Here is a 26,045-nt window from a genome sequence, read left to right on the forward strand (position 1 = left end):
GCTTGTTTAGGTTATTAAATGCACAATAAACTGTTTTATAGAATTGGATTCTCTATTCACAAGCTTTCAGGTGGCCCTGTTTGTATTTTTTGTAGTAATTTTGTACTTGAGTAATAGACTTGTTAAAAAACTAATTTACTGTATTGGTGTGTTTATTTGTCTTATTGCTTTATCACAGATTGTTGACTTAATTGCATAAGTAGTGTTTACTTATATGAGGCTTGCTGTGGCATTAAAATGCAATGTTGTGTCAGAAGGGGAGTCCCAATGTCTTTAAAACCCTTTCTGTTAATGAAGTTGTGTGTTGTGGCTAAAATATTCCAAATATTTTTTTTCTGTCTTTGTCTTTCCTGCAGGCTGAATAACAACAATATTACAGAAGAAGGTTTTGCTGCTCTGACTTCAGTGTTTATTTCAAATCCTTCAAAACTGATCGAGCTGGATCTGAGTGGAAATAAACTAGGAAACACTGGAATCCAGAAGATCTGTGAACTGTTGAGAAATCCACAATGTAGCTTGGAGAAACCTGAAGTGTGTATTTTTATTCATCTACATTTCTGCATGAAAATATACGTTTATAAATGTCCATTTGATTAGATTAATTGAAAAAAAAAATAAGGAAAACTAGAAACTAAAATAATTTTTAACTTTGTGTTTAAAGAGAATGTTAGCTATTGTGGCGAAACTCAAATGAAGCAGGTGCTATTAATGCATTGGGTGTATAACTTTTTAAGCTTTTTATGTATATTTAGACTCTCAGACTGCAGTATCACTGAAGAAGGTTATAAAACTCTGACTTCATCTCTGAAGTCAAACTCAAACCTGATAGAGCTGGATCTCACAGGAAATGATCCTGGAGAATCAGGAGTGAAGGATGTCATTGATTTACTGCGAGGTGGATGCTGTAAATTAAAGACTGTCAGGTAATAAAGAGCGTTTTAGTATTTCAAAATAAGCCAAAGACATATTCAAATGTGTGCAACTAGTTAAATGTGACGTATAAAGCAAATGCAGAATTAAACTGACAATAAGAGTAATTCACTTCAGTTGCTATTCAGCAAAAACTGGTAATATTAAATATGTATCTCAACAGGCTGCAAGCAAAAGGCATACAATTCTAACAAGATTGTTTAATTTTTTTTTTTTTTAATGTTCTGCTTCCTGTAGGTTTTTGAAAAGTCCTGCTGCACAGAAAGCATGTGATCATCTCACTGAAGTTCTGGGTACAAATCCGTTATTACTGAAAGAACTGGATCTGAGTGAAGATAAATTAGGAGATCTGGATGGAGAGAAACTCTCTGCTCTTTTGATGGACTCTCATAACAAAGTAGAGAAAATGAAGTGAGTCAACATAATTTAAAGTTTTGTTTAGTTCAGTATAATGTACTGTCAGTCACATGTGTGAGCAGATATGAAGTGCCGTTGATCTGATGTGTGTTGAATATGTGCTGAATAATAATTAATGCTGTTTTTGTGTTCAGGCTGAATAATTGTGAGCTGATAGAGAAAAGCTGTTCAGTTCTAGCTACTGTTCTCTCCTCCAAAACCATCCTGAAAGAGATGAACCTGAACAACAGCCGTCTGCTGGACTCAGGAGTCAAAGTGATCTGTGAGGGACTGAAGAATCCTGTGTGTGAGCTGAAGATACTCAAGTGAGTACAATTCATCATGACCTACACTTAACATTATATTTATTGAATCTGGTTACTTCCAGATTATCTAGGTAAAACTAAAATTAAAACTTAAATAATTATTTGTTGAATGTAATTTTAAAAATGACAATTAGCAATAAAATAATATAAATGTAGCAAATAATTACAATTAAGTATAATTAATTAGTTATTTATATCAGCTGTCACTAGTAACTGTAGCAGAATTATTATTACCATAAACTAATCTGTTCATCTTGCAATCATTCACTGTAATTTCATATCAACTCCAAAAATATTTTTGTGGTCACAGAAAATAACTGAAGTAATAATGCAGTAGAGCATATAAAAGGATCGGCTTGTTAAAGGGACATTATCCAGAAGCAGTGACAGTCAGAAACTAAACACTAACACACAACTAGTGTAAGCAAACAAACATACAATCCCACATACAGTGGGGGAGGGGCACATGAGACTGAATGAATGAAACCATTATATAAACCAGAGATAAAGCTATGAAAAGGAGTCAGTTAACCACCTGAGTGTGACCATCAACACCATTTTCTGTAGATTGTCTCTACAGTTTATTCTAAACCTCTGTTCTATTTAGTTAAATTTATGATACCTGCATTGCCTTGGTCATTAAATGAGTGTCTGAATGCAGCCTTGGATGAAAGTCTTGATGGTTCGAAGGTTTGATGGTGTTGGAATTACAATTAAGTTCTGCAGGTTTGAACCGTGACAAACACCAAAGATGTTATTCTGACTCAGTAGTTGAGAGAGTTTTCCCCTAGATGGAAAGTGAAGACATTGCTGTAGTCCATAAAAAAAAAAAAAAAAAATGTCTAGTTATATATTGTGACTCAGAATATTGTGCAGCAATTAATTCATTTGAAACACAATGTTAAATTTAAATGTTAAAAGCTTAAATTTAAATACATTTTATGTTTTGCAGACTTTCAGACTGCAGTATCACTGAAGAAGGTTATAAAGCTCTGGCTTCAGCTCTGAGATCAAACCCTTCACACCTGATAGAGCTGGATCTGACAGGAAATGATCCTGGACAATCAGGAGTGAAGGAGCTCAGTGATTCACAAAAGGGATGGTGGTTTTCATCAAAAACACTGAAAACTCTGAGGTAAGTGTTATTAAAATAGGAAAATGCAAAAGTTGAGTGAAGACCTTTTAAAACCCTTTGAAACAATGTTGCAATAAATCATCATATGGCAGTTAATGTCAGTGTACTTCTCATTTGTCCAGGTTTTTGGGTCCTGCTGCAGAAGAAGCTTGTAAATATGTGACAGGAATTGTGGGTAAAAACCCGTTACTCCTGAAAGAACTGAATCTGAGTGAATATGAACTAGGAGACACACGAGTGAAACAGATCGCTGCTCTACTGCAGGATAAACACTGTAAACTCAAAACTCTTCAGTAAGTGTTGTTTTCATTTATTATTTTATATTAATCTTAAATCAGGTGACAAAACAGTATTTGCCAGTGATTGATTTCTCAGAGACTGAATGTTGGAACCAGATATTTAATGTTTATAAATTTTCTCTCATGTTCATCATTTTAGGCTGTCTGGTTGTGGTCTAACAAAGGAAAGCTGTTCAGCTCTCGCTACAGTCCTGAGATCAAACTCCAGTCTGAAAGAACTTGACATGAGCAACAATAATCTGCAAGATTCGGGAGTGAAGAAACTTGGATTAGAAAATACAAACTGCACACTGCAGAAACTCAGGTGAGCTCAGAGAATCATTGTTTTATTTTAATTATAACATAATCTTTTGATCAAAGTTAAAATTACTAAAGACACAGGAAACAGGAGTAAACAAGAAAAACATGCCTTTGACAAAACGATGCATTTTCCTTTACTTATAAGAGAAAGTACATTCGATTATTTTATCATATAAAACTATTTGACTATAAAACTATAAATGATTATTATTATTAATAATATTATTATTGTTATTTTAAACTTTTATTTTAATTTTAAACCAGACTCTCAGACTGCAGTATCAGTGAAGAAGGTTATAAAGCTCTGGCTTCAGCTCTGAGATCAAACCCTTCACACCTGATAGAGCTGGATCTCACAGGAAATGATCCTGGACAATCAGGAGTGAAGCAGCTCAGTGATTTACTACAGGATCCAAACTATTCACTGAAAACACTGAGGTGAGATGTGATGAAATAACACTAAATAAATAACATGCATGCAAATAATTTATATAAATATTATTTCAAGAATATAAACTGCATTTCTCATGCAGAATACATTTTTCATTAGATCAAGTTTATTTAGAAATATAATAGAATATTGCTTTATCATACATCAGGTTTTTGGGTCCAGCTGCAGAAGAAGCCTGTAAATATCTGACTGACGTTCTTCACATTAAAAACCCGTTACTCCTGAGAGAACTTAATCTGAGTGAACGTAAACTAGGAGACGCACGAGTGAAACAGATCTCTGCTCTACTGCAGGATAAACACTGTAAACTCAACACACTGATGTGAGTATTGTACATTGTTATAATGCTTTACAAATAATATTGATGTTATATTTTTACAGTCTAATGAAACACTGTTATTGTTTTTCTGTAAAATATTTAAGGACTGAGATTAATTGACCTATTATATCAATGTATCCTTATTTTACTCTAATTAGTTTCATGTCTTTCTCTCCAGGTTGAAGAATAGCAGTATTACAGAAGAAGGTTTTGCTGCTCTGATTTCAGCGTTTTATTCAAATCTTTCAAACCTGATCGAGCTGGATCTGAGTGGAAATAAACTCGGAAACTCAGGAATACAGAAGATCTGTCTTCTGTTGAAAAATCCTCAATGCAAATTGAAGCAACTAAAGTATGTATCTTCATTTATGTACTTTTCTGTATCTTTACATACATTTAATAATGTTTATTTAATTAGCTTAACTGTAAAAATGAAGGTCACAATTTTAGTTGTACTTTTATCTAATTTAGAGTCTGACTGAGGCTCATATTCGTTTTTGAAAGAATTTATTAATCATGGAATTTGATTACTGGAATTGATTACTCTTTTTGCCAATATTAAAATTAAAAACATTATATTGGCATACATTTTTTGCACTTTATGACAATATTTTTTCATCATTTATATATTTAGGTTTTCAGAAGCCATTCATAAATCCCGTTAGAGATGTGATGATATGTGTCTCCAAAAATAATAACAATTATTATTAATTTATTTTTTTTCTGTAGACTCTCAGACTGCAGTATCACAGAAGAAGGTTATAAAGCTCTGGCTTCAGCTCTGAGATCAAACCCTTCACACCTGATAGAGCTGGATCTCACAGGAAATGATCCTGGACAATCAGGAGTGAAGCAGCTCAATGATTTACTACAGGATCAACAGTGTTCATTAAAGACCGTCAGGTGATAAAAGCTTTCAGATATTTCAAAATAAACACTGATGTTTTCTTTTTTTTTTTTACAGTTTTTGTCAGAGTTTTGTAATTCAATGTAAAAAAATCTATTGTGCTAATTTATTTTATTTGAATAATACATATGTTCTCAATGAAACTGGAGACTCATCATAACTGTAACTTCAACCACATTCTACACACATTTTACATTAATACAACACTGGAGTAGAGGTGCACAATATTTAGGTGATGAGATATTATTGACTGATCACTGGGAGAATTCAGTTATTATTATAGCACTGATAATAGATTTTACACTAATATTTTCACAGATAAGTAGTTTTGCTATATGTGTGTTCACAAGAGAATATCTGATGATGATTTAATGTATTTGTCAACTGGTGTCACGTTTAGACAGATTATATCACATTATCATTTTCATAGTATTATTTTTGGCCATGATTTATTTTGATCATCTGCTGTAATTAAAGATGCTGTTTTATGTGTTCTGTTTATGTGTAAAGATGTAATAAGTGGAAAAACATTTCTGTACTTTCAGTTACTGTGTGTTTGCTTATACATGAAAATGGCAATAGTTTAGTTCATTGAGACCAATGTTTGAAGTTATTATTCTGCTCTGTTTAGAGATTCGTTTAGAACAGGAGCTCCTAAAGGCATACAGTTGGACTATTATCTAATCTGTAATTGCTTCCTGTAGGCTTTTGAAAAGTTCTGCTGCACAGGAAGCGTGTGACAATCTCACTAAAGTTCTGGGTAAAAGTCCATTATTACTGACAGAACTGGATCTGAGTGAAGATAAATTAGGAGATCTGGATGGAGAGAAGCTCTCTGCTCTTTTGATGGACTCCCATAGTAAAGTGGAGAAAATGAAGTGAGTCAACATAATTTAAAGTTTTGTTTAATTCAGTATAATGAACTGTCAGTCACATGTGTGAGTAGATATGAAGTGCTGTTGATCTGATGTGTGTTGAATATGTGCTGAATAATAAATAATTCTGTTTTTGTGTTCAGGCTGAATAATTGTGAGCTGATAGAGAAAAGCTGTTCAGTTCTAGCTACTGTTCTCTCCTCCAAAACCATCCTGAAAGAGATGAACCTGAACAACAGTCGTCTGCTGGACTCAGGAGTCAAAGTGATCTGTGATGGATTGAAGAATCCTGTGTGTGAGATGGAGATACTCAAGTGAGTACAATTCATCATCATTCAACATATGTATACGTATATATTTATATCAAAATTTTAATCGGTTCCCCTCCAGTAGTGGAAATAATTGAATAATACTATTTTGTTTTTGTTGTAGACAGTGGTTTTCATTCACTAACTGTACACTGAGGAATCATTAGTGTATTTTTAAAAACAGTTTTATCTCTTAACACAGTAATAAAATAAATTAATAAAATAGCTATTACATTTGTTCACAATTATATTTTACCTAGGTTAAAGGCCGTGTTGCAAGGTAAATTTTTTAACAAATATGTGCAATTTGCTTGTTGGTAATAAACATTTAAACTGTTATCCATTGATTTTATGTTGTTGGGAATCACAAAACGGAATATAATACGAAAAGATAGGTAAATGATAGCAGCTCACCAGGAAACTTCACCCTCTCCATTCATTCTCCTCGGACCATGCATTACAGACTTTGACGGACATCAGTTCTTGGCAATTCCTCATTTGCCCTCTCACGACTGGCTCGATCGAAATTACACAGCTGCGGGCCATCATACATGTTTGCTCTCGCCACCTCTTCCTCATCCCAGTCAGTCGCTATAGTTCTGATGCTGCGCGCGTTCCAGGCAGGCTTTTGAGCTCGTAATCACTATTTCATACCACTACTAACGACTTTGTACCATTCCAGGCAAGTTACACCAAACTTTCTGAGCGCAAGTAATTGTAACTAGATTATTTATTTTATTGTAAATCGTTTTTTCAACGTGTACTACTAACACGTGCTGTGTGACCTCGGAACTCGGAGTGCATCGATCTAGTATGAGACACGAGTTCACGGGTGGTAAGTCACGGATTTGATTGCCGTTCCAGTGCACTTTCATGGGTTTAAGGTTGGAAAAACACGGGTTATGGGTTGCCTGGAACGCTGCATCATACTAGACTGAGGCTACCTTTCCTCGACCTCTCCCCAACATGACGTCATCACCGAGTTGCGTAAAAAAAACGTTAATACCAAAAACTTAAAAAATAGGTCTTTAAGACCATTTTTGAGACATTTTAAAAATGATATACATATCTTGAGTGATTTATGTACCCATTAATCGAAAGTGGTGTTTAACCTGCAACATGGCCTTTAAGGATGAAATTTAAAAACAAAGCACATACTATCAAAATCTACGGAAGTTCTAAGCGGCCATGCATTATAATTTTTTTTCCTTTTTGTTTTCTCGTTATAACGACTTAATTTTCTCGTTATCTCGACATAACGAAAGTGTGTTTTCTCATTATAACGACATGACAGTTTTTTTTTTTTTTTTATTCATTTAATTCATTTTCATTTTACTATTGCTATAGTAACGAACTCAACTTTGACACTCATCTGATGGACAGCCATGCAGACGCTCTTACTGTAGCCTATATTTCAGCAAATTTTGCTTCGCCTAGGTAATAACATCTACAAAACTGTATATAAATAAAGGTTGATCAATCACTGTTGATTTTTCCAGAGACAGTACAACGAACGTTTTGTTTTTGTAATTAACATGTTTAAATGGCAACACTGCGAACACTTCAGAAGGAGGCAGAACTATTCCAAGATCTTTGAGAGCTGCTTAGATTAACCTCACTTTTAATTTTCCTTTATTTGAAATAAAATTATATAGAATTTGTCATTTTTAGTAGTCATTATATGCTGTGACATATCATGTGCGTTACAAGCTTCTGTTTGAAAAGATCATTCATGTGCAGTGTATGTGTGTGTGTGTGTGTGTGCAGAAAAAAATGATGACAACATTATATAACAAAACTGAAGTAAATTAGCCTATGCATTTTACATATACATCACATTTCTCATCAATATGGTTAACAATAAAGATTAATATTTAGGAAAAGAGGCACATCAAAAATAGCCTACATCGTTAAATCCCGTCCTAGTGTAGATAAACAGAACATCTCCGCTTATTAACTACCTAATCATGTACCTAAAAGAAGCACAAATAAAGATATAGGTGCAAACAGAATACAGTGACGTCGACCTTTATTTTAATAAGCAGTTATTTTATGACACAGAACGCTTTGGTGAAACTCAGGCATCTAGCAAGAACTTAATACACAAAATAATAATATCGATTCAAGCATTTTATGAATGAATTAAATGTCAGTAATGAACAATACTGCACAAATTATAGCGATCAGGAGGGAGGTCCGCGTACAGTAAAGTGAACAGTGTACAACACCCCATCAGTTATATTGAGGTCTACAGTGCCACCTGCTGGCGCAGTTTTGTAACTTCTTAAAGAAAATTAAGTTTTTATAACGAGAAAATTACTTTTGTTATGTTGAGATAATGAGAAAATTAAGCCGTTATAATGAGAAAACAAGAAGGAAAAAAAATATAATGCATGGCCGCTTAGAACTTCCGTAAAAATCAGTCTCCTACTTTCTTAAGTATCTTTCTTATACTGTACATAACCCAAGTTGGGTTGGAAATTAATGGAGACTTGGGGCAAAAAAAGGCACTAAAATAAGCAAAAATTCACCCCAAATTCACGATTAAATTTACATCTGCTGATGTTACATCAGATTTTCTTTTTACGCATGTTGCATAAAAAGCGTGTAGAATTTTAACCAATCACATGTTTGTGTTGAGCAGATATATGTAGTGCCAGATCCAAAGGTGTTTAGATTAGTGAAAATGTCAGACTTTTGTTCAGTTTATGGCATGCACTCACTCATTTTGAAGTATAGATTTTATTTTAATGGGAGTTTTTGTAAGAGGACAGAACTCATGCTAGTCAATGATGGCTTCAGTGATGGATAAGTTCTTTGCTCACTTTCTGTATAAAATGTATTCCCAGTTTGAAAAACTGTTTTTCTTTGTTGTTGTTGTTTTTCATGCTACTAAAATAACCATTGTGATTGTGCACTGTATGTATTTGCTTTTAATTCATGTTTTTTATTTTCTATAGACTCTCAGACTGCAGTATCACAGAAGAAGGTTATAAAGCTCTGGCTTCAGCTCTGAGATCAAACCCTTCACACCTGATAGAGCTGGATCTCAGAGGAAATGATCCTGGACAATCAGGAGTGAAGCAGCTCAGTGATTTACTACAGGTTAAAAACCATAAACTAAAACTGAGGTGAGTCATGATGAAATAATACTAAATAAATTATTTTTAATAAAGCCTGTTAAAGCCTATTTTTTCATAGACAAATTATTTTGCTAATTCAGTCTAATGAATAGAACTGGGTAATATTTTTGTCCCTTACTATTCAATATCAATATATATGACAATATTTGTGACCTGGGCTGGCAAAATGAGTTGGAATGCGCACGGTCTAACTTTGAGCCACAGGCAAAAGAAATGAAAAATTTAGATTTCGTAGAATTTGAAAACATCCGAATTTGACATCTGAAACATTTTCACATTTGAAACATGAAACCTGCTTCTCAAAAGTTGTTTGTCTATTGTTCCAAAGCGCAGAATTCTCGATGACAAAATAAGATTTAAAGAAATATGATTTTCAAACTCATGCTAATTAAAACAAAATGATCGCAGTGACTGATATTTGTAAAGCACCTCTACCAGAGCTTGCGATCTCCCTGTACAGTACATTATTGTGAAATATGTCTTGCCGAGATTCACACAAACGTTATGTCTGATACTGTAGATCTGTCTCATTGTTAATCATACATTAAAAGAAAAGCTCTTGATTAAACTAATATTTATTTGCATCAGTCATTTTTTGTCAGATTCCAACAAGTCATATTTTAATTTGAAGGTATTTAAATGGAGAACAGATTTTTGAAAACTTTCTCATTCCGGCTTATTTTGCCAGCACCAGTCACATTTATTTCATTCTATTAATGAGGAAGGAAATGTGTTACACATGTTTGTTAGACTGAGAATAAATGTAAATATAGCATTTGTTGTCATTGTAGTTGTTGTTGTTTTTAAAGGGTCAACTCCACAAAGTAAGATAATTTAAAATTTAGGGCTCCAATCAAATTCAGTTTTCCCTTTTTATGTATTCTGTGTGTTATGATTTAATTTAAAAAATGTAATCAAGGCAATTTAATCAATCTTTTCAAATGTAATAAAAAATATATTTACAACAAAACATACTGACAACAGAATTTGTTTACTGAATAAATTAAAATATGGATGAAAAAACACAAGCATCACATGGACTTGAGTATGTGTAGTAGATGAACCTGTTTTTTTTTTTTTTTTTGCAGGTTTTTGGGTCCTGCTGCAGATGAAGCCTGTCAGTATGTGAAAGGAATTGTGGGTAAAAACCCGTTACTCCTGAGAGAACTGAATCTGAGTGAATATAAGCTGCAACTGAATAAGATCTTTGATCTACTGAAGGACAAACACTGTAAACTCAACACACTGATGTAAGTTTTATCTTTATGATATTTCCTTTAAATACTTGTGGACTTGCTGCTGGTTGTGTTTTATGTATATATAATAATATAATAATAATAATAATGATGTTTTTGTTATGTCATTATCAAGCAAATCTTTTTCTTTCAACACAGTCTGAATAACAGCGATATCACAGAAGAAGATTGTCGTGTTCTGACTGAAGCTTTAAATTCAAACCCTTCAAATCTGACAGAACTGAATCTGAGTCAAACTAAACTCAGAAACTCAGGAATGAAGATCTTCTCGACTCTGTTTAAGAATAAACAGTGTAGACTGAAAAAACTGAAGTAAGTAATTTAGTCAAAGTGTAAAACAGGCTAACTAATGCAAAACTGATATTATAATTTTTATATTACATCCTGTTTATAATTTTTTCTCTTTTATAGGTTTAATTGTATCTGTATTACTGAAGAAGGTTGTGCTGCTCTGGTATCAGCATTCAATTCAAATCCTTCAAACCTGATCGAGCTGGATCTGAGTGGAAATAAACTCGGAGACTCTGGAGTGACTCAAATCTCCAGTCTACTGGGAAATGTACAGTGTTCACTGCAGATACTCAGGTTAGGATTTAAATCTGAACATGAATCAGTATGAAGCTCATAACTGGACTGTAAATGAAGTCTAAAATTAACACTCTATTCAGCAAGTACGGAATAATGTACATCCAGCCGGTTGTTATATCAGAAAAAAATATAGATTTATTGATTGAAGTTTCAAATGAAAATCTTCCACAAAGAAAAGAGTTCCTAAAACAGCTTTGAGTCTAGATGAAGTTCAGATGAGACTTACATTTAAGGTGTAACGTACAGTCATATCACTATTTACAGCTTTTCACCACATAGTAAAGATGTGGACATGTAATTTGAGAAGGCAGGGTTTTAAAAAACTTACATGTTAATTTTCTGAAATCCATTGTAGTGTACAAAGCAGTTATTCTAGTAACAAGACAAACACTTCAACAATTACCACAGACCTACTATTAACACTGAAGTCCTCTGGGTTAATTTGATAGTAAATGCAGTTTATAACTGAGGCACAAGATGATAACAATTGTGACTGAATGAAACTAGAGACCACAGTAGTGTAATATGAGAGATGTGATAGAAACACCAGTTGAGTGGTATGTTATATGGCGTTGCTAATGATAACTGTTGTTATCAGTGAATAACACAACTTGAAATATTGCAACTGAACAATCAGAATCAAGTATTACAGAGAGCTGCGTAATGAATGCAGGTAAATCAGTCTCCAGTAGACGGGCTTAAAATTATTAATTCGGTGGATGCGTGTCATAAAAAACCTTTATCAGTAACATCACTTACATGGCGAAAAAAAAGACACATTAATTTATCTCATTGAAAACACTGGGAACTAGGTGCTGGGAAATATCCGGTAACACTTTTAAATTAAATTAAATTAAATTTAATTTTATTAATGCATTTAGCAGACGCTTTTATCCAAAGCAATTTACAGTGTATTCATGCTAACAATTTTTACCTAACATAATAAATATCTGACAGTGTGGCTTTTTAAGAAAAAAAATACTGTTTTTATTTATTATTAATATTGTTGTTGTCATCAGGGGAACCCCCAAGAGGTGACCAGGGGTAGCCACGACCATCCTGTATAAACTGTGGCCACTCCTAGGATTATTTGTAGTGTTTATTATTAATTTAAATGCAGAATGTAAATTCACAATAGTTTGAGAAGTGAAAGAAAAGAAGAAGAAAAATGCATCACCGGCTGCAGCCTCCAAAAAAGATTGCAGATTGACACCACCCGAGTATCTGCCTTTCACTGGAAATGTAGAATTATCACATTTTTCAAGATATGGGGCAGAACATTTATAGATCTAGATAATTTATATAATTTTATATAGTTACTAACACAAGAAAGTTACTTTTTTTCCTCCAAAGATCAGCATAATTACAAGTGTGATATTGATTTTATACAACAGTTCAATGAACAAGAGCAAGAAGTTAATATCAAGAGACTTATGTTTTAGACAACATATTCCCGGTTTTTGCTCTATTTCTAAAAACAAAAATCATTCAAAACAAAGCAACATGAAAGAGTTTCGTTCCTGAATGAATCAACCGTTTAAATGATTCGGTTCAATCACAATGACTCACTTATTAACAGTGACTCGCTGCCACCTACTGGTGGTTTTAATTTCACATTTAAGATACCTTTTCATTTTAAAAATAATTTTAAACATCAGTTTTCAATGTTTTATGTTTAAAATATCAAAACATTATTTATTAATTTGTAACTGCTGGAGAAAGTATCCCATTTCCCTCAGAGCTGCATTAAACAGTGTGTAAACGCATCGAAATGACACTTCAGATGCAGCTTCTGTTTTCTCTGAATGACAAAGATCAGTTTTGTTGAACAGCCCAAATACAAGTATTTGACCTAAAAGATGAGGCTCACTTTTAGAAAAAATGGCGTAAAGGTAAAAATAAAAAATTTCAGGAGTCAGCTGTCAGCACAATTAGAAATAAGATATCAGCACAATAACACTAAGCAAAATATTGTTTAAGTATCGTTATCAATAAAATCCCAGAAATTACAGATATCATTTTTTGTCAATATTGCAAACCCTTATATAATTTTTTAATGAAAGCTTTGTGACATACAGCCAAGTATGGTGACCCATACTCAGAATTCGTACTCTGCATTTAACCCATACAAAGTGCACACACACACACACACACACACACACACACACATGCACACACACAGAGCAGTGTTCATCATTTATGTTGCGGCACCCGGAAGCAGTTGGGGGTTTGGTGTCTTGCTCAAGGGCACCTCAGTCGTGGTATTGCCGGATGGAGACTCGAACCCACAAATTTAGGGTCAGGAGTCAAACTCTCTAACCACTAGGCCACGACTTACCTATTTTGATGTGCCACCCCACGATTTACTGTGGCCTCATCTGGCCACTCCTATTAAAATTTTCTGGGGGCGCCACTGGTTGTCGTCATTGTTGTTATTATTTATAGCTGGTCTTTGTCTGCTGTCACAGTCCCACCTGTGGGATGCTTGGCACTCTTTTTTGTTGTTGTCTTTTTCTCTATAAAATCTTTTAGTAATCATCATAAATCATATATCATTTGAAAGCTTAGAAGCCCAAGATTCATCGGACATTGCGTTACCATTGGACATTGCGTTACCATGGAAATGGTACTTAAAAATCCAATGGTGGTCTCCTCCCCCTTAGTGGGCTGGGTCAAGTGTCATATTACTAAATGCTAATGTCTTTTAGAATCAAAACTTTTTATAATCTTGGCAACAAACATATCATTGGAAAGGTCTGAGTCTCAGGATTTCATATTTGGTGGTTGTTTTGAGATAGAAGTAAAATTCACAGAGAAATCTAGAGAAAAATTAATTAGGCAAAATTCAAAAAAGTTTTGATGACTCCCAGTGGCTGTGTGTGGTATGACGCCCCAAAAATAAAATCTCACAGGAACCCCAATTCTTTTCATATCAACTTCAAATTTGTAACACAACTTATTTAGACACAAGGCTTTAATTTTATACCAATTTTAGAGTAAAACCTGTTTTGTAAAATATTTATGATAAAATATAATTAATATAGCGCATTTTATTTACAGTACATTTAAACTTCTATAACTTTTTGATACTTCACTGCCAAAATCTGACACTTCTGCCAAAATCTGCTCAGTTTCTTCTTTAAAAAGAGACCAACCTTAGGTTTATATTTCAAAGTGTTCATAAATTACAGCAATTTAAGTTTGGATAGTGCACATTAATGCCTATTTAAAAAATGGGGGGTGACAGTTAAGGGGTTAAGTAAAGTAACATAATTAACTTAATAAAGGCAAGATATGAGACTTATAATACATTATAACTTTGGGAAATATAATTCATTGTAAGTTAAGTGGATGCATTGTGTTCACTATGTATTATAATTCATCATACTCTTAAAAGCTACAGCCACAAATAAGTAAATATTATAATGCATTAAGACTTGTTATGATTAGTCATGAAATGATACAATATATTATAAAGTTTTTATTTTTATTTTTTTTATAATACATTTTGCATTCATTATAATTACATTTACATTTAATCATTTAGCAGACGCTTTTATCCAAAGCACCTTACAAATGAGGACAATGGAAGCAATCAAATATTATGTATAACAATAAATATAATTTATAACAATTTTAATGCCTTAAGAATACCCGTATAAAGTATTATAAATACGGGTTTCATTGAAAGTGTTACCAAATATCCTAATGATACAATCCTCATATTGAAATCTTTTTAGCAAAGGAGTAATTGCTACTGTTTCTTTTTGGTCTTCCACTAGACTTTCAGACTGCAGTATCACAGAAGAAGGTTTTAAAGCTCTGGCTTCAGCTCTGAGATCAAATCCTTCACACCTGATAGAGCTGGATCTCACAGGAAATGATCCTGGACAATCAGGAGTGAAGGAGCTCAATGATTTACTACAGGACCCAAACTGTCAACTGAAGACACTGAGGTGAGATATGATGAAGTAATACAAAATAAATAAAAGTCAGGCTGAATATTCATACATAATACTATATCAGTAATACGATAAGCTTAGATTTGGTGCATCTGAGCAACTGTGTTGTTGGTGACAGACTGTTTTGTTGTAAGCTACAGTTCTGTTTAAATATAAATTCTGAGCCACTAAATGTTCTGATACTCAGTAGTTTGTTACCTACATTTTCTGAATAGACTGTAGTTTAATTTGGTGTCTAGAAAGATATTTTGCCCTTCTTCCCTTCATGACATTTGCACTGTTTCTGTTTTTTGACATCACTGTTTTTGAACATTTGGATGTCAAAAAATAATAAAACAGTAAATAACGCTTGTCATTAGGAAAAATAATGAATTATGTTTTATCAACATGTTTTGTAAGGCTCTGTACATTTATTTCAGAATTAAAATGAATCCTCTTTTACCTTTTCCAGGTTTTTGAGAAGTCGTGCTGCAGAAGAAGCCTGTCAGTTTGTGAAGGGAATTGTGGGTAAAAACCCGTTACTCCTGAGAGAACTGAATCTGAGTGAACATGAACTAGGAGACACAGGAGTGAATCAGATCACTGCTCTACTGCAGGATAAACACTGTAAACTCAACACACTGATGTAAGTATCTTACATCATTTAATATGTACTTGTTTAATACATTTTCTCATTTGTTTGAGCCAGAGGTGTCACAACCACAATTTGAAGTATTAAATATAAACAGGCCACTAAAAACAAATACTTTTCAAAAAATGACAGTTAGCTTTAAACAGTAGGCCAAAGTCACTTTGATCATGGATCATTATTAATTATTTCAGTTACTGTAGAGGGAGAGCAATGTTTTTTCAGAACTCACAAACTCCTCAAAACAAAAATGCAACATTTTAACAATTTAGTGTCTGTTTCAGAACAAAGCAAATTAATGAAGTACCAACAGATCAGCCACCAATCTTCTTCAACTGATGGTCACCTTTATCCTTCTGTCCTGCTTAAATTCAGGGACAGTTTTTTTTTTATAATTGCAGCAAGCACACAAACAGCACTACTACTACTATTGAATACTATTGAATACAAAGGTGATCAGATTAATCTTTAATGTTCATTGATTGTTCATGTCAGTTCACGGTTCATAATGATAAGAGATAAAACATTTTATTTAAAAAATGCCGTAGAAGTATTGTTCATCATTATTTCATATTAACTAATGTAGTTAACTAAGGAAAGCTTACTGTATGTTGCTGGGAACACATTTTCCCCGATGAGCTGAAGATGACATTGACAGAAGAACCAGTCTTAAAACTGATGAGAAACAAATGCATCTGGAATAGAAATAATTCTTTATAACGTAAATACTGTTCAAGAGAATTTCAAGTGTGACTTTCAGATGACAAATTACAGTCAGACAAACAGTCCTCCAAAACCTTGATATTCTTGGATCCGATTCATTGTCTTTTCTCTTTCTGTCTTCAGTCTGTGTGGATGCAGTATCACACAGAAACAGTGTCTCATGCTGACTTCAGCTCTGTGTTCAAACCTTTCACACCTGAGAGAACTGGACCTGAGTGGAAATAAAATAGAAAACACAGGAGTGAAGCATGTATCTGAAACACTGAGGGATGTACGCTGTCAACTGGAGAAACTGAGGTCAGTAACATTCAGATACAAGAATCAAAATGATTAAAGTCACTGCAACAGTTTTTAAACAACAGAGACACTTTATAGTCTCTATATTGTAAAGAGGATGAGTATTTGTGATCTGGTGAAGTCGAGATGATCTCTCTTTCTACGTCTTTAGAGAATGTCTTTAGCTTTATTTTCTGCTTTTCTCTTTTTCTCAATGTAGGTTAAGATACTGTGATATAACAGATGAAGGTTGTTCAGCTTTGACTTCAGCTCTGAGATCAAACCCATCACACCTGAGAGAACTGAACCTGAGTGAGAATGAACTAGGAGACTCTGGAGTGAAAAACCTCAGTGATCTACTGATGAACCCACAATTCAAGCTGGAAATACTAGCGTTAGTATCATTATACTGTACAGCAGCTACAGAGAGATAAAAAATCACTGTTTAGTTAAACAAGTCCAGTTTACAGTATTTAAACTGTACTGCATCTGTACTGCAACTCTTTTTTTCTCTACTGCTCAAACTTAATAATATGTGTCTAACAGTGGAACATGACAAAATACAATATAATCTATTATGCTGTCTACACTGTATGTGGCATGGCACAACAAACGTCTGACAGTAAACTACTGCTGTGCTCTATTTATGACGTACTGACACAAATTTATAATGCTTTGTGGCGTCCAGTTTAGACAGACTTTAGCTGTTTTGGCTGTCGTTTCTGGTGTAGAGACACTCTAACTAGGAAATAATCGGTTTAATTAAAAGTATTTGATAAACTGTTCTGGTTGTGTACATCTTCTGCAGAAATATTAGGAAATTCACATTTAATGCAACAATAGATGAGAGACAAAGAAGTGTATGTCTATAGTTTTTTTTTTTTTTTTTTTTTTAAATGAATGAGAAGAAAACAACAGCTTCTGGTATTTGGAACTTAAAAACAATTAATTCAGTTAAACTATGTCAACTAAAGACTATATTGAAGACTATATGCCTATTGCTGCTCTTTTATAAGATGCTATAAAGGATCTGAACCATTGTTCTTGCTGTTTTTGTCTTCAGACTGTGTAAATGCAGTATTAAAGAGAAGCAGTGTCTCTTCCTGACTTCAGCTCTGAAATCAAACCCATCACACCTGAGAGAACTGGACCTCAGTGAGAATGTACTTAAACACACAAGAGTGAATAAATTGTATGATATACTGAAGGATTCACGATTTAAACTGGAGAGAATGAGGTGATGAATATTCACGTACAACAAACAATTAGTGGTTTGGTATTTTCATGAAACAGAATAAAAAACATGTTTGTCTCTTTTCTCTGAATGCAGGTTAAGGTCTTGTGATATAAAAGCTGAAGATTGTTCAGCTCTGACTTCAGCTCTGAAATCAAACCCTTCACATCTGAGAGAACTGGACCTGAGTGGGAATGAACTAGGAGACTCTGGAGTTGAAAACCTTGGTGTTCTGTTGAGCAGTAAACAAAGCAAGCTGGAGAAACTAAAGTTAGTATCATCATTACTCTGTGCAGCAATTACACTGTGATTTAAATGTACTATTTATTAAGACAACAGGGCACAAGCTACAAAATGTATAGCACTGAATTTTCTGCATTTCCCCTTTTAAAGAAAGATTCAAAAGTACTGTCAGCTAATGGACTGATGGTTTAGTATTTCTGTCAGCAGAAAGATTTGTGCTGAAATCTGACAAAATTAAACTGAAGTGAGCTGACAAACTTGCATGACAATAGATTATTCTGATAGGGCTGGGTATTGATTCAGATGTCCCGATTCGATTCGATTTCGATTCACTAGATATCGACTCGATTCTCATTTCTTTTAGTATGTTCAGTGTTTATAGTTTTTATACAAATGCTATTGAAATTTCTAAAAAATGAAATGAAAATCAGTTTACAAATGGTGAATTTATAAAAATAAATTAAGAGCCACAGGCCTGTATTTAAAAGTGTATTTATTTAGTATTATTGTTGTTACACCGAGTCTTAACATTGCTAAATAGTAATATATTATAATAATAACGTTTAATCATTTCAGCTTTACATGGTAATGTTAGCATTAAATTATTAACGTTTGAAAGTGTTCACATAGCCTAACATCAGCAGCCATACGAGACGACTTAAAAAGTCACCTTGTCATAAAATGTAAGGATTAATGTCTACAAATATAAAAGTATAAATACCGTTTCGACCAACGAAAGCATCACCAGGAGGACCGTTACTGTCATTAGCAGCTGAGCGTTACCATGGATACATGCTGCAGTGACATCATTCGATCATGTGCTCATTTTAACTTTTTTTAGTTAAAATAATACAGTTCCTAAATAACTTTTCTCATTGTAAATGTTTGTAAAATTTATCATTTTCTATCCTCATTTGAACTTTGTCCAGAACACGATTTCATGAAACCCAAGTAGACATCTATGATTTTTCTCACATTAAGAATGTGAACATAGTCAGTTGAAATGTTTTAATCAGATCTACATTTATAATTCACAAAATCAGATCCACATTTATAACATATTTTGACTGAGTGATGATTGTGTAAACTTGGGTTGAATCCAGTATCCTCAAATCCTGGCTAGGAGTTGGTTTATAGATCTATAATATATTTTTCATGCTTCTGCTGGTGTATTAGTGTGCTATAAGACATTTAGTTATGATGCATTTAACTCACATAAACTTAACGTGGATCTGATTCATTGTCTGTTCTCTTTCTGTCTTCAGTCTGTGTGGATGCAGTATTACACAGAAACAGTGTCTCATCCTGACTTCAACTCTGTGTTTAAACATTTCACACCTGAGAGAACTGGACCTTAGTGGAAATAAAATAGAAAACAAAGGAGTGAAGCATGTATCTGAAACACTGAAGGATGTACGCTGTAAACTGGAGAGATTGAGGTCAGTAAAGTCTGTATATTGTGAAGAGGATGAGTATTTGTGTTCTGGTGAAGTCAAGATGATTTCTCTTTCTATGTCTTTAGATAATGGTTTTTTTCTGCTTTTCTCTTTCTCTCAATATAGGTTAAGATACTGTGATATAACAGATGAAGGTTGTTCAGCTTTGACTTCAGCTCTGAAATCAAACCCATCACACCTGAGAGAACTGAACCTGAGTGAGAATGAACTAGGAGACTCTGGAGTGAAAAACCTCAGTGATCTTCTGAAGAACCCACAATTCAAACTGGAAATACTAGCGTTAGTATCATTATACTGTACAGCAGCTACAGAGAGATAAAAAAATCAAGGTTTAGTTAAACAGGCTCAGTTTACAGTATTTAAACCATAGCACTGCATCTGTACTGCAACTCTTTTTCTCTACTGCTCAAACTTAATAATGTGTCTACACTGAACATGACAAAATACAACTGAACCTATTATACGGTCTACACTGGATGCAGCACGACACGACAAATACCTGACAGTAAACTGCTGCTGTGCTCTGTTTATGACGTACTGACACAAATTTAAAATGATTTTCAACATTACTTTGTGGCGTCCAGTGTAGACAGACTTTAGATGCTGTGGCTGTTGTGTCCGGTGTAGACACATAATGTAACTAGGAAATAATCGGTTGAATTTAAAGGATTTGATAAACTGTGCTGGTTGTGTAGATGTTCTGCAGAAGATATTAGGAGATTCACATTTGCTGCAACAATAGACGAGAGACAAAGAAGTGTATGTCTCTAGTTTTTTAAAAATGAATGAGAAGGAAAAACAACAGCTTCTGGTATTTGGACTTAAGAACAATTAATTCAGTTAAACTATTGACAATTAAAGACTATATTGAAGACTATATGCCTATTGCTGTTCTTTTATAAGATATCCATCAAGGATCTGAACCATTTTCCTTTCTGTTTTTGTCTTCAGACTGCATAAATGCAGTATTAAAGAGAAGCAGTGTGTCTTCCTGACTTCAGCTCTGAAATCAAACCCATCACACCTGAGAGAACTGGACCTGAGTGGGAATGAACTAGGAGACTCTGGAGTGAAAAACCTTGGTGTTCTGTTGAGCAGTAAACAAAGCAAGCTGGAGAAACTAAAGTTAGTATCATCATTACTCTGTGCAGCAATTACACTGTGATTTAAATGTACTATTTATTAAGACAACAGGGCACAAGCTACTAAATGTGTAGCACTGAATTTTCTGCATTTCTCCTTCTAAAGAAAGATTCAAAAGTACTATGAGCTAATGGACTGATGGTTCAGTATTTCTATCAGCTGAAAGATTTATGCTGAAATCTGACAAAACTGTGCTGCAAAATGAGACAGAAGTGAGCGGACAAAACTTGCATGACGATAGATTATTCTGATAGGGCTGGGTATTGATTCAGATGTCCTGATTCGATTTGATTTTGATTCACAAGCTCTCGATTCGATTCTCTCTTTTTTAGTATGATCAGTGTATTTAGTTTTTATACAAATGCTATTGAAATTTCTAAAAATAATTACGCCACAGGCCTGTATTTAAAACCTTTTTTGTATAGGCTCCTTTTTTCATAATAGGGCCATATAAAATTATGTTTCAATTTTTGAAAAAGGCATAAAACTATTTAATTTATTCTAATCAAATGAAAATTAATTTTATTTTTTGGCAAACAAAGTGCTGCACAACAGAGGTTTACTGTTAAAGTTAAAAAAGAAAACAAATGTGATTATTCATTTAAAAATGAAGTATTATTAATATTTATTATTAGTAATAGCATTGTTATTACACTGAGTCTTAAGACTGCTAAATAGTAATATATTTTTTCTTTATGACTTTTATTTTGACAGTTTACCTTAAGGAACTTGTAGCTGCTGTGTATGTGATATGATGTTAGTTTAAGTTCAATATTTGTCTATATTATAAACCTTTAATAATTTCAGCCTAACATGCTAACGTTAGCTTCGAAAGTGTTCACATAGCCTAACGTCAGCAGCTGTACGGGATGACTTGACGGCAAATGATTAAAAAGGTCAACTTTTCATAAAACGTAAGCATTAATGTCTACAAATATAAAAGTATAAATACCTCTTCGACCAATGAAAGCAAAAACTCAAAACAATCACCAGGAGGAACGTTAACTGTCATTACACAGCTGAGCGTTACCATGGATACATGCTGCAGTGACATCATTTGATCATGTGCTCATTTGACCTTTTTTGAGCTAAAATTATACATTTCCTAAATAACTTTTCTTGTAGTCTTACAGTTTATTACATAAATGGAAATGTATTTGTCTTACCTCTGTTATGTTCCACTTTCTTTTCTTTATGTGTCCTTAGCTGCATTCATCTTTCTATAACATTCTTGTAAAGCTCCTGAGATCTAACCTTATTTTCTTCATTCATGGGGAATGCATAAACCTAATTATAGCCCAGATGTTCAATTATATTATTGAAGGGTATCATGATTTTGATGTTTAAATGATAAAAACAGACTCCTGATTTGATGACAGTTACTCCTATTTTCTTTTTCCAGGAATTCAAATTATTAATTTAACATTAACTTGATTTTACACTTACATTGTAAAATCTATTATACTATAGTAAAAAAATAATAATCTAAATCTGCAAGACAAATCTTATTTTCATAGACTGTATATAAACATGGACATAGTGTCCGTGACCTCACCCGTAGACTTCTGAAGTGCATTTTTGAAGCTCAGAGCGGGCTGTCGCCATCTTGGCAGCGTGTAACTGAGCGACTTAATTGTCACCGGCCAATTAAAAATGGCCAAAAAGGCAGGAGCTGGTTGCTGAAGCCACGCCCATCTAGCTCGACGCGGTGACCGCAACGGCAATCCATCTGTCACTCAAGTGGCCACGCCCTTAATATAATTTAAACGGATGAGTTATCAAAAAATTCACCCCCCTCACAGTTGTCATGAAGGGCAAAATTAGCTATACAGCCAAACTAATTTTTTGCGCCAGGCTATAAACATGTTTTTTTTTTCTGCTGTAAAGTTGGGCATTTTAACATAGGGAGTCTTTTGCAGCCAGCCTCAACCGGCCAGTCGATGAATTGCAGTTTTAGTCACTTCCTTGTTGGCTTCACGAGAGAGCGAGAGAGAGAGAGCAGGAGGTTACCACTCGGTGGAAATATTAATGTGTGTTACAACTAACCCTGTGTTACTTTTTGCCCCGCACTCCCCAACGGTTACATTTATTTTGTAATTAAATTACATAACCCCAACACTGGTCAGGTCTGATGATATAATTCACAAATCCAAATCTACATTTATAACATATTTTGACTGAGTAATCAAAATCCTGAAATCCTGCTTAGGAATTGGTTTATAGTTCTGCTGGTGTATTAGTGTGCTACTGTATATGAAATTGTGTTGCGATGCATTTAACTCGCATAAACTTAACATGGATCTGATTCATTGTGTTTTCTCTTTCTGTCTTCAGTCTGCGTGGATGCAGTATTACAGAGAAACAGTGTCACATCCTGACTTCAGCTCTGTTTTCAAACCTTTCACACCTGAGAGAACTGGACCTTAGTGGAAATAAAATAGAAAACGAAGGAGTGAAGATCTTATGTGATGTACTGAAGAATACAGACTGTAAACTGGAGAGATTGAGGTGAGGAATGTGCTTAAAAATGCTTAAAACAATTTTAACATTACAATTTAATTATTACACTTTCACTCAATATCTCACAAAGAGTCACATTATATTTGTAAAATAAATTATATAAATTATAAATAATAAATGATATAGTATTTGTGTAAAGTATATAAATAATTCCTGTTGTGTTTTATGAACTTATGAATGTTGGGTCTGTTATAAACCCCTATAAATGTATATAAACACAGATACCAAACACATGGCAGGTGATAATTTAATTATTAGCTTTAAATGTGCGCTGTGGCACAAAGAACCTCAGTAATATTTCTGAATAAATGTGTAACTACAAGACACTTTAATAAAAATTGCGAGGCAGGAGAGTAAACAACAGCGGAGTTACAGTATCAGCCAAACTGCTGAAGAACATGAGCCTCACACCAGACGAGTGTAAGAAACAGAGAGCAAAAAGGCAATTAGTTTAACGCAAGAAATTATCTTTGTGGGAAGGTAACTGTAATGATATTATAACATTAAGAGAAAATAACAATAACAAGCCTTAGCATAACAATGCTTTTGAAAATACAATGAAACAGTAAACAAAATGGTAAAATTAATCAAATGTTTCAAATAGATTCAAGTTCAAAAGAACACAGCTATAACATTCGATAATATAATTCAGAACCTTTTTAAATATATATTGTTTGATAAACAGATAAAATCTGAATAGCTGACTGAAAACATGTAAATATTTTTGACTTCCTTCTCTGTGAAAGGTGATGAGGAACAGAAAGTGGTGCAGTCTGCTGTGTTTTGTTTCTGGGGGTTTTCGGGGGAAAACTCTGTTCCTTGATCTCCATCCACTGTCAGAGAGTGAACTGTAGATTCATTCAGTCTGTCTCCTTCACTCACAGCAGTTCACTGTCGGTCTGAGAGTGACATGCAACAGTGCAAATTTATATTACTTTTAAAGATTTTTGGTTCATTATCAAACTCTGGTGGGACAAATTGGACCATGGCGGACCTCCATAGTTTAAATAATGAATGGGAAACACTGTGAATTTCTCTGTCACTGGAAGCCAATATGTGATATCCATCATCGCATGGTTTCCCATTGAAGTGACTAAGAAATGACAAATGTGTCTGTGTCCTCTGGGTTAATATCACTCTGTGTTAAAGGGAAAATAATGTTTCCCTCTGCTTGTCTTTCTCTTTCTAGTCTAAATGACTGTGGCATTACAGACGTTTCTTCTTTAACTCAGTCTCTGGCTGAAACTAAAGCACTGCAGTTTTTAAAAGAGCTTGATCTGAGGAATAATAAAATAGGAGACTCAGAGAAGAAGCTCATTGATGTTCTACGAGACTCAAACTGTAAACTGAGGTGAGAAAACATCCATGTGTCGATGTCATGCTAACACGAATTGACAAACATCATCTAACTTAAACAAATATTTTTGTTACAGTCTACTTTGTACTAATTCAAATAATAACACATTTTCAACTTGTTCTACTCAACACTGTTGTTCTCTTCTGATTCCTCCTTACAGTCTGGAGAAAGAACAGTCGCTCTGGAGAGCTGGTGTGAACTACTTTAGTGGATGGTTACCTTGGTCTAAAGCTCCAGAGGATCCTGTTAAATCAACAGATCAACACATGTCACGATCAGATGAGGAATCCTCAGAAGGTTCTCACTATAGTACTGTTATAAATCAATATGTGTGATGGTAATTTTGGTGAGATGTTGCTAAACAGCAAGCAATTAATATAAACAATGCTAACAGCTTCAAATAGCACTGCTTTAACAAATAAAGTTATTATTCTAACTGTTACATATTACTATTTAAGAATGATTACTAATGCATACACATGGAAGAGGAATAGAGCTTAAAATGAAATAATGCAGCATTAATAGAAACATACATGAACACAGAGTAATGGTGAATGTTTCATGTTGGTTTTCTATTCATTTGAATGCTTTTATGCTTTTTTTACAGCTGAAACGGAGGGAGAAGAGGCTGATGAGCGCTCAGGAGAGCTGGATTAGTAAGAATACAAGTTTAGTGTAAGACCTTCATCATCATGATGTCAAGATTAAACTCATCCTAATGAAGTTGTTAAAATTGTTGATCATTGCTGTGAATGTAATTTAGCATTTCTATATCAAACAACATAAACTGAAAGTATAAAATGAAAGTGTAAATATTATGGGTTACATGATTCAAGATTCAAATCAGTGATCTATAATGGAGTCATTTTTTAGAGATTAGTAGTCTTGTGTCCTATTTATATTTCTTTATACCATTGCTTTATTTTACATTTATGTATGTTTTTCATTACATTTCTCCTACATTTTATATACAGACTGTATATTTAAATATGTTTTTGTAAGTTCTGTGTCTGTCTCATGAGAAACATGTCTCTGTACATAACTCTTTGACTGATGTAAGAGTTGTGGATGAATCTGTTCTCTCACACAAGCCCACAATAATCATTACCAGTTAGAATTTATGTAGAATATTATGTGCTTTCACTAGTTCCGATTGTACATTGAATGCCTTTTGTTTAGTGATTTTAATTTTCTCTTTTATTGTACTGTAAAGTGTTGGCATATTTGCAACTATTATAATATTGTAACTATACAAATAAAAAAGAGATA

The 26,045-nt window shown here is 33.7% G+C and overlaps 1 protein-coding gene across 1 annotated transcript; it reads left to right on the forward strand.

Moving 5' to 3' along the window:
- Window positions 1-360: 360 nt before the first annotated feature.
- Window positions 361-24,774, forward strand: LOC113074259 (protein NLRC5-like). The gene is made up of 20 exons (XM_026247018.1): window positions 361-531; window positions 753-923; window positions 1,168-1,341; window positions 1,482-1,652; window positions 2,605-2,787; window positions 2,910-3,080; window positions 3,226-3,390; window positions 3,651-3,824; window positions 3,986-4,159; window positions 10,784-10,957; window positions 11,057-11,230; window positions 15,016-15,189; window positions 15,647-15,820; window positions 16,670-16,843; window positions 17,043-17,216; window positions 19,565-19,738; window positions 19,862-20,035; window positions 20,708-20,881; window positions 23,234-23,407; window positions 24,609-24,774. Exons 3-20 carry the CDS (start codon window positions 1,310-1,312, stop codon window positions 24,772-24,774), a joined length of 2,976 nt encoding a protein of 991 aa, XP_026102803.1. The 5' UTR covers window positions 361-531; window positions 753-923; window positions 1,168-1,309.
- The last annotated feature ends 1,271 nt before the right edge of the window (window positions 24,775-26,045 follow it).

Source organism: Carassius auratus, unplaced genomic scaffold (genome assembly GCF_003368295.1).
Source record: "Carassius auratus strain Wakin unplaced genomic scaffold, ASM336829v1 scaf_tig00014173, whole genome shotgun sequence".
Taxonomy (NCBI): Eukaryota; Metazoa; Chordata; class Actinopteri; order Cypriniformes; family Cyprinidae; genus Carassius; species Carassius auratus.

Bases quoted from the DNA above. Each gene is read 5' to 3' on its own strand.
- LOC113074259 (XM_026247018.1), top strand. From the start codon at position 1,310: ATGGACTCTCATAACAAAGTAGAGAAAATGAA. The intron at 4,160-10,783 runs GTGAGTATTGTA...CTTTCAACACAG, and splicing joins TGTAAACTCAACACACTGAT to TCTGAATAACAGCGATATCA. The intron at 23,408-24,608 runs GTGAGGAATGTG...TTCTCTTTCTAG, and splicing joins TGTAAACTGGAGAGATTGAG to TCTAAATGACTGTGGCATTA.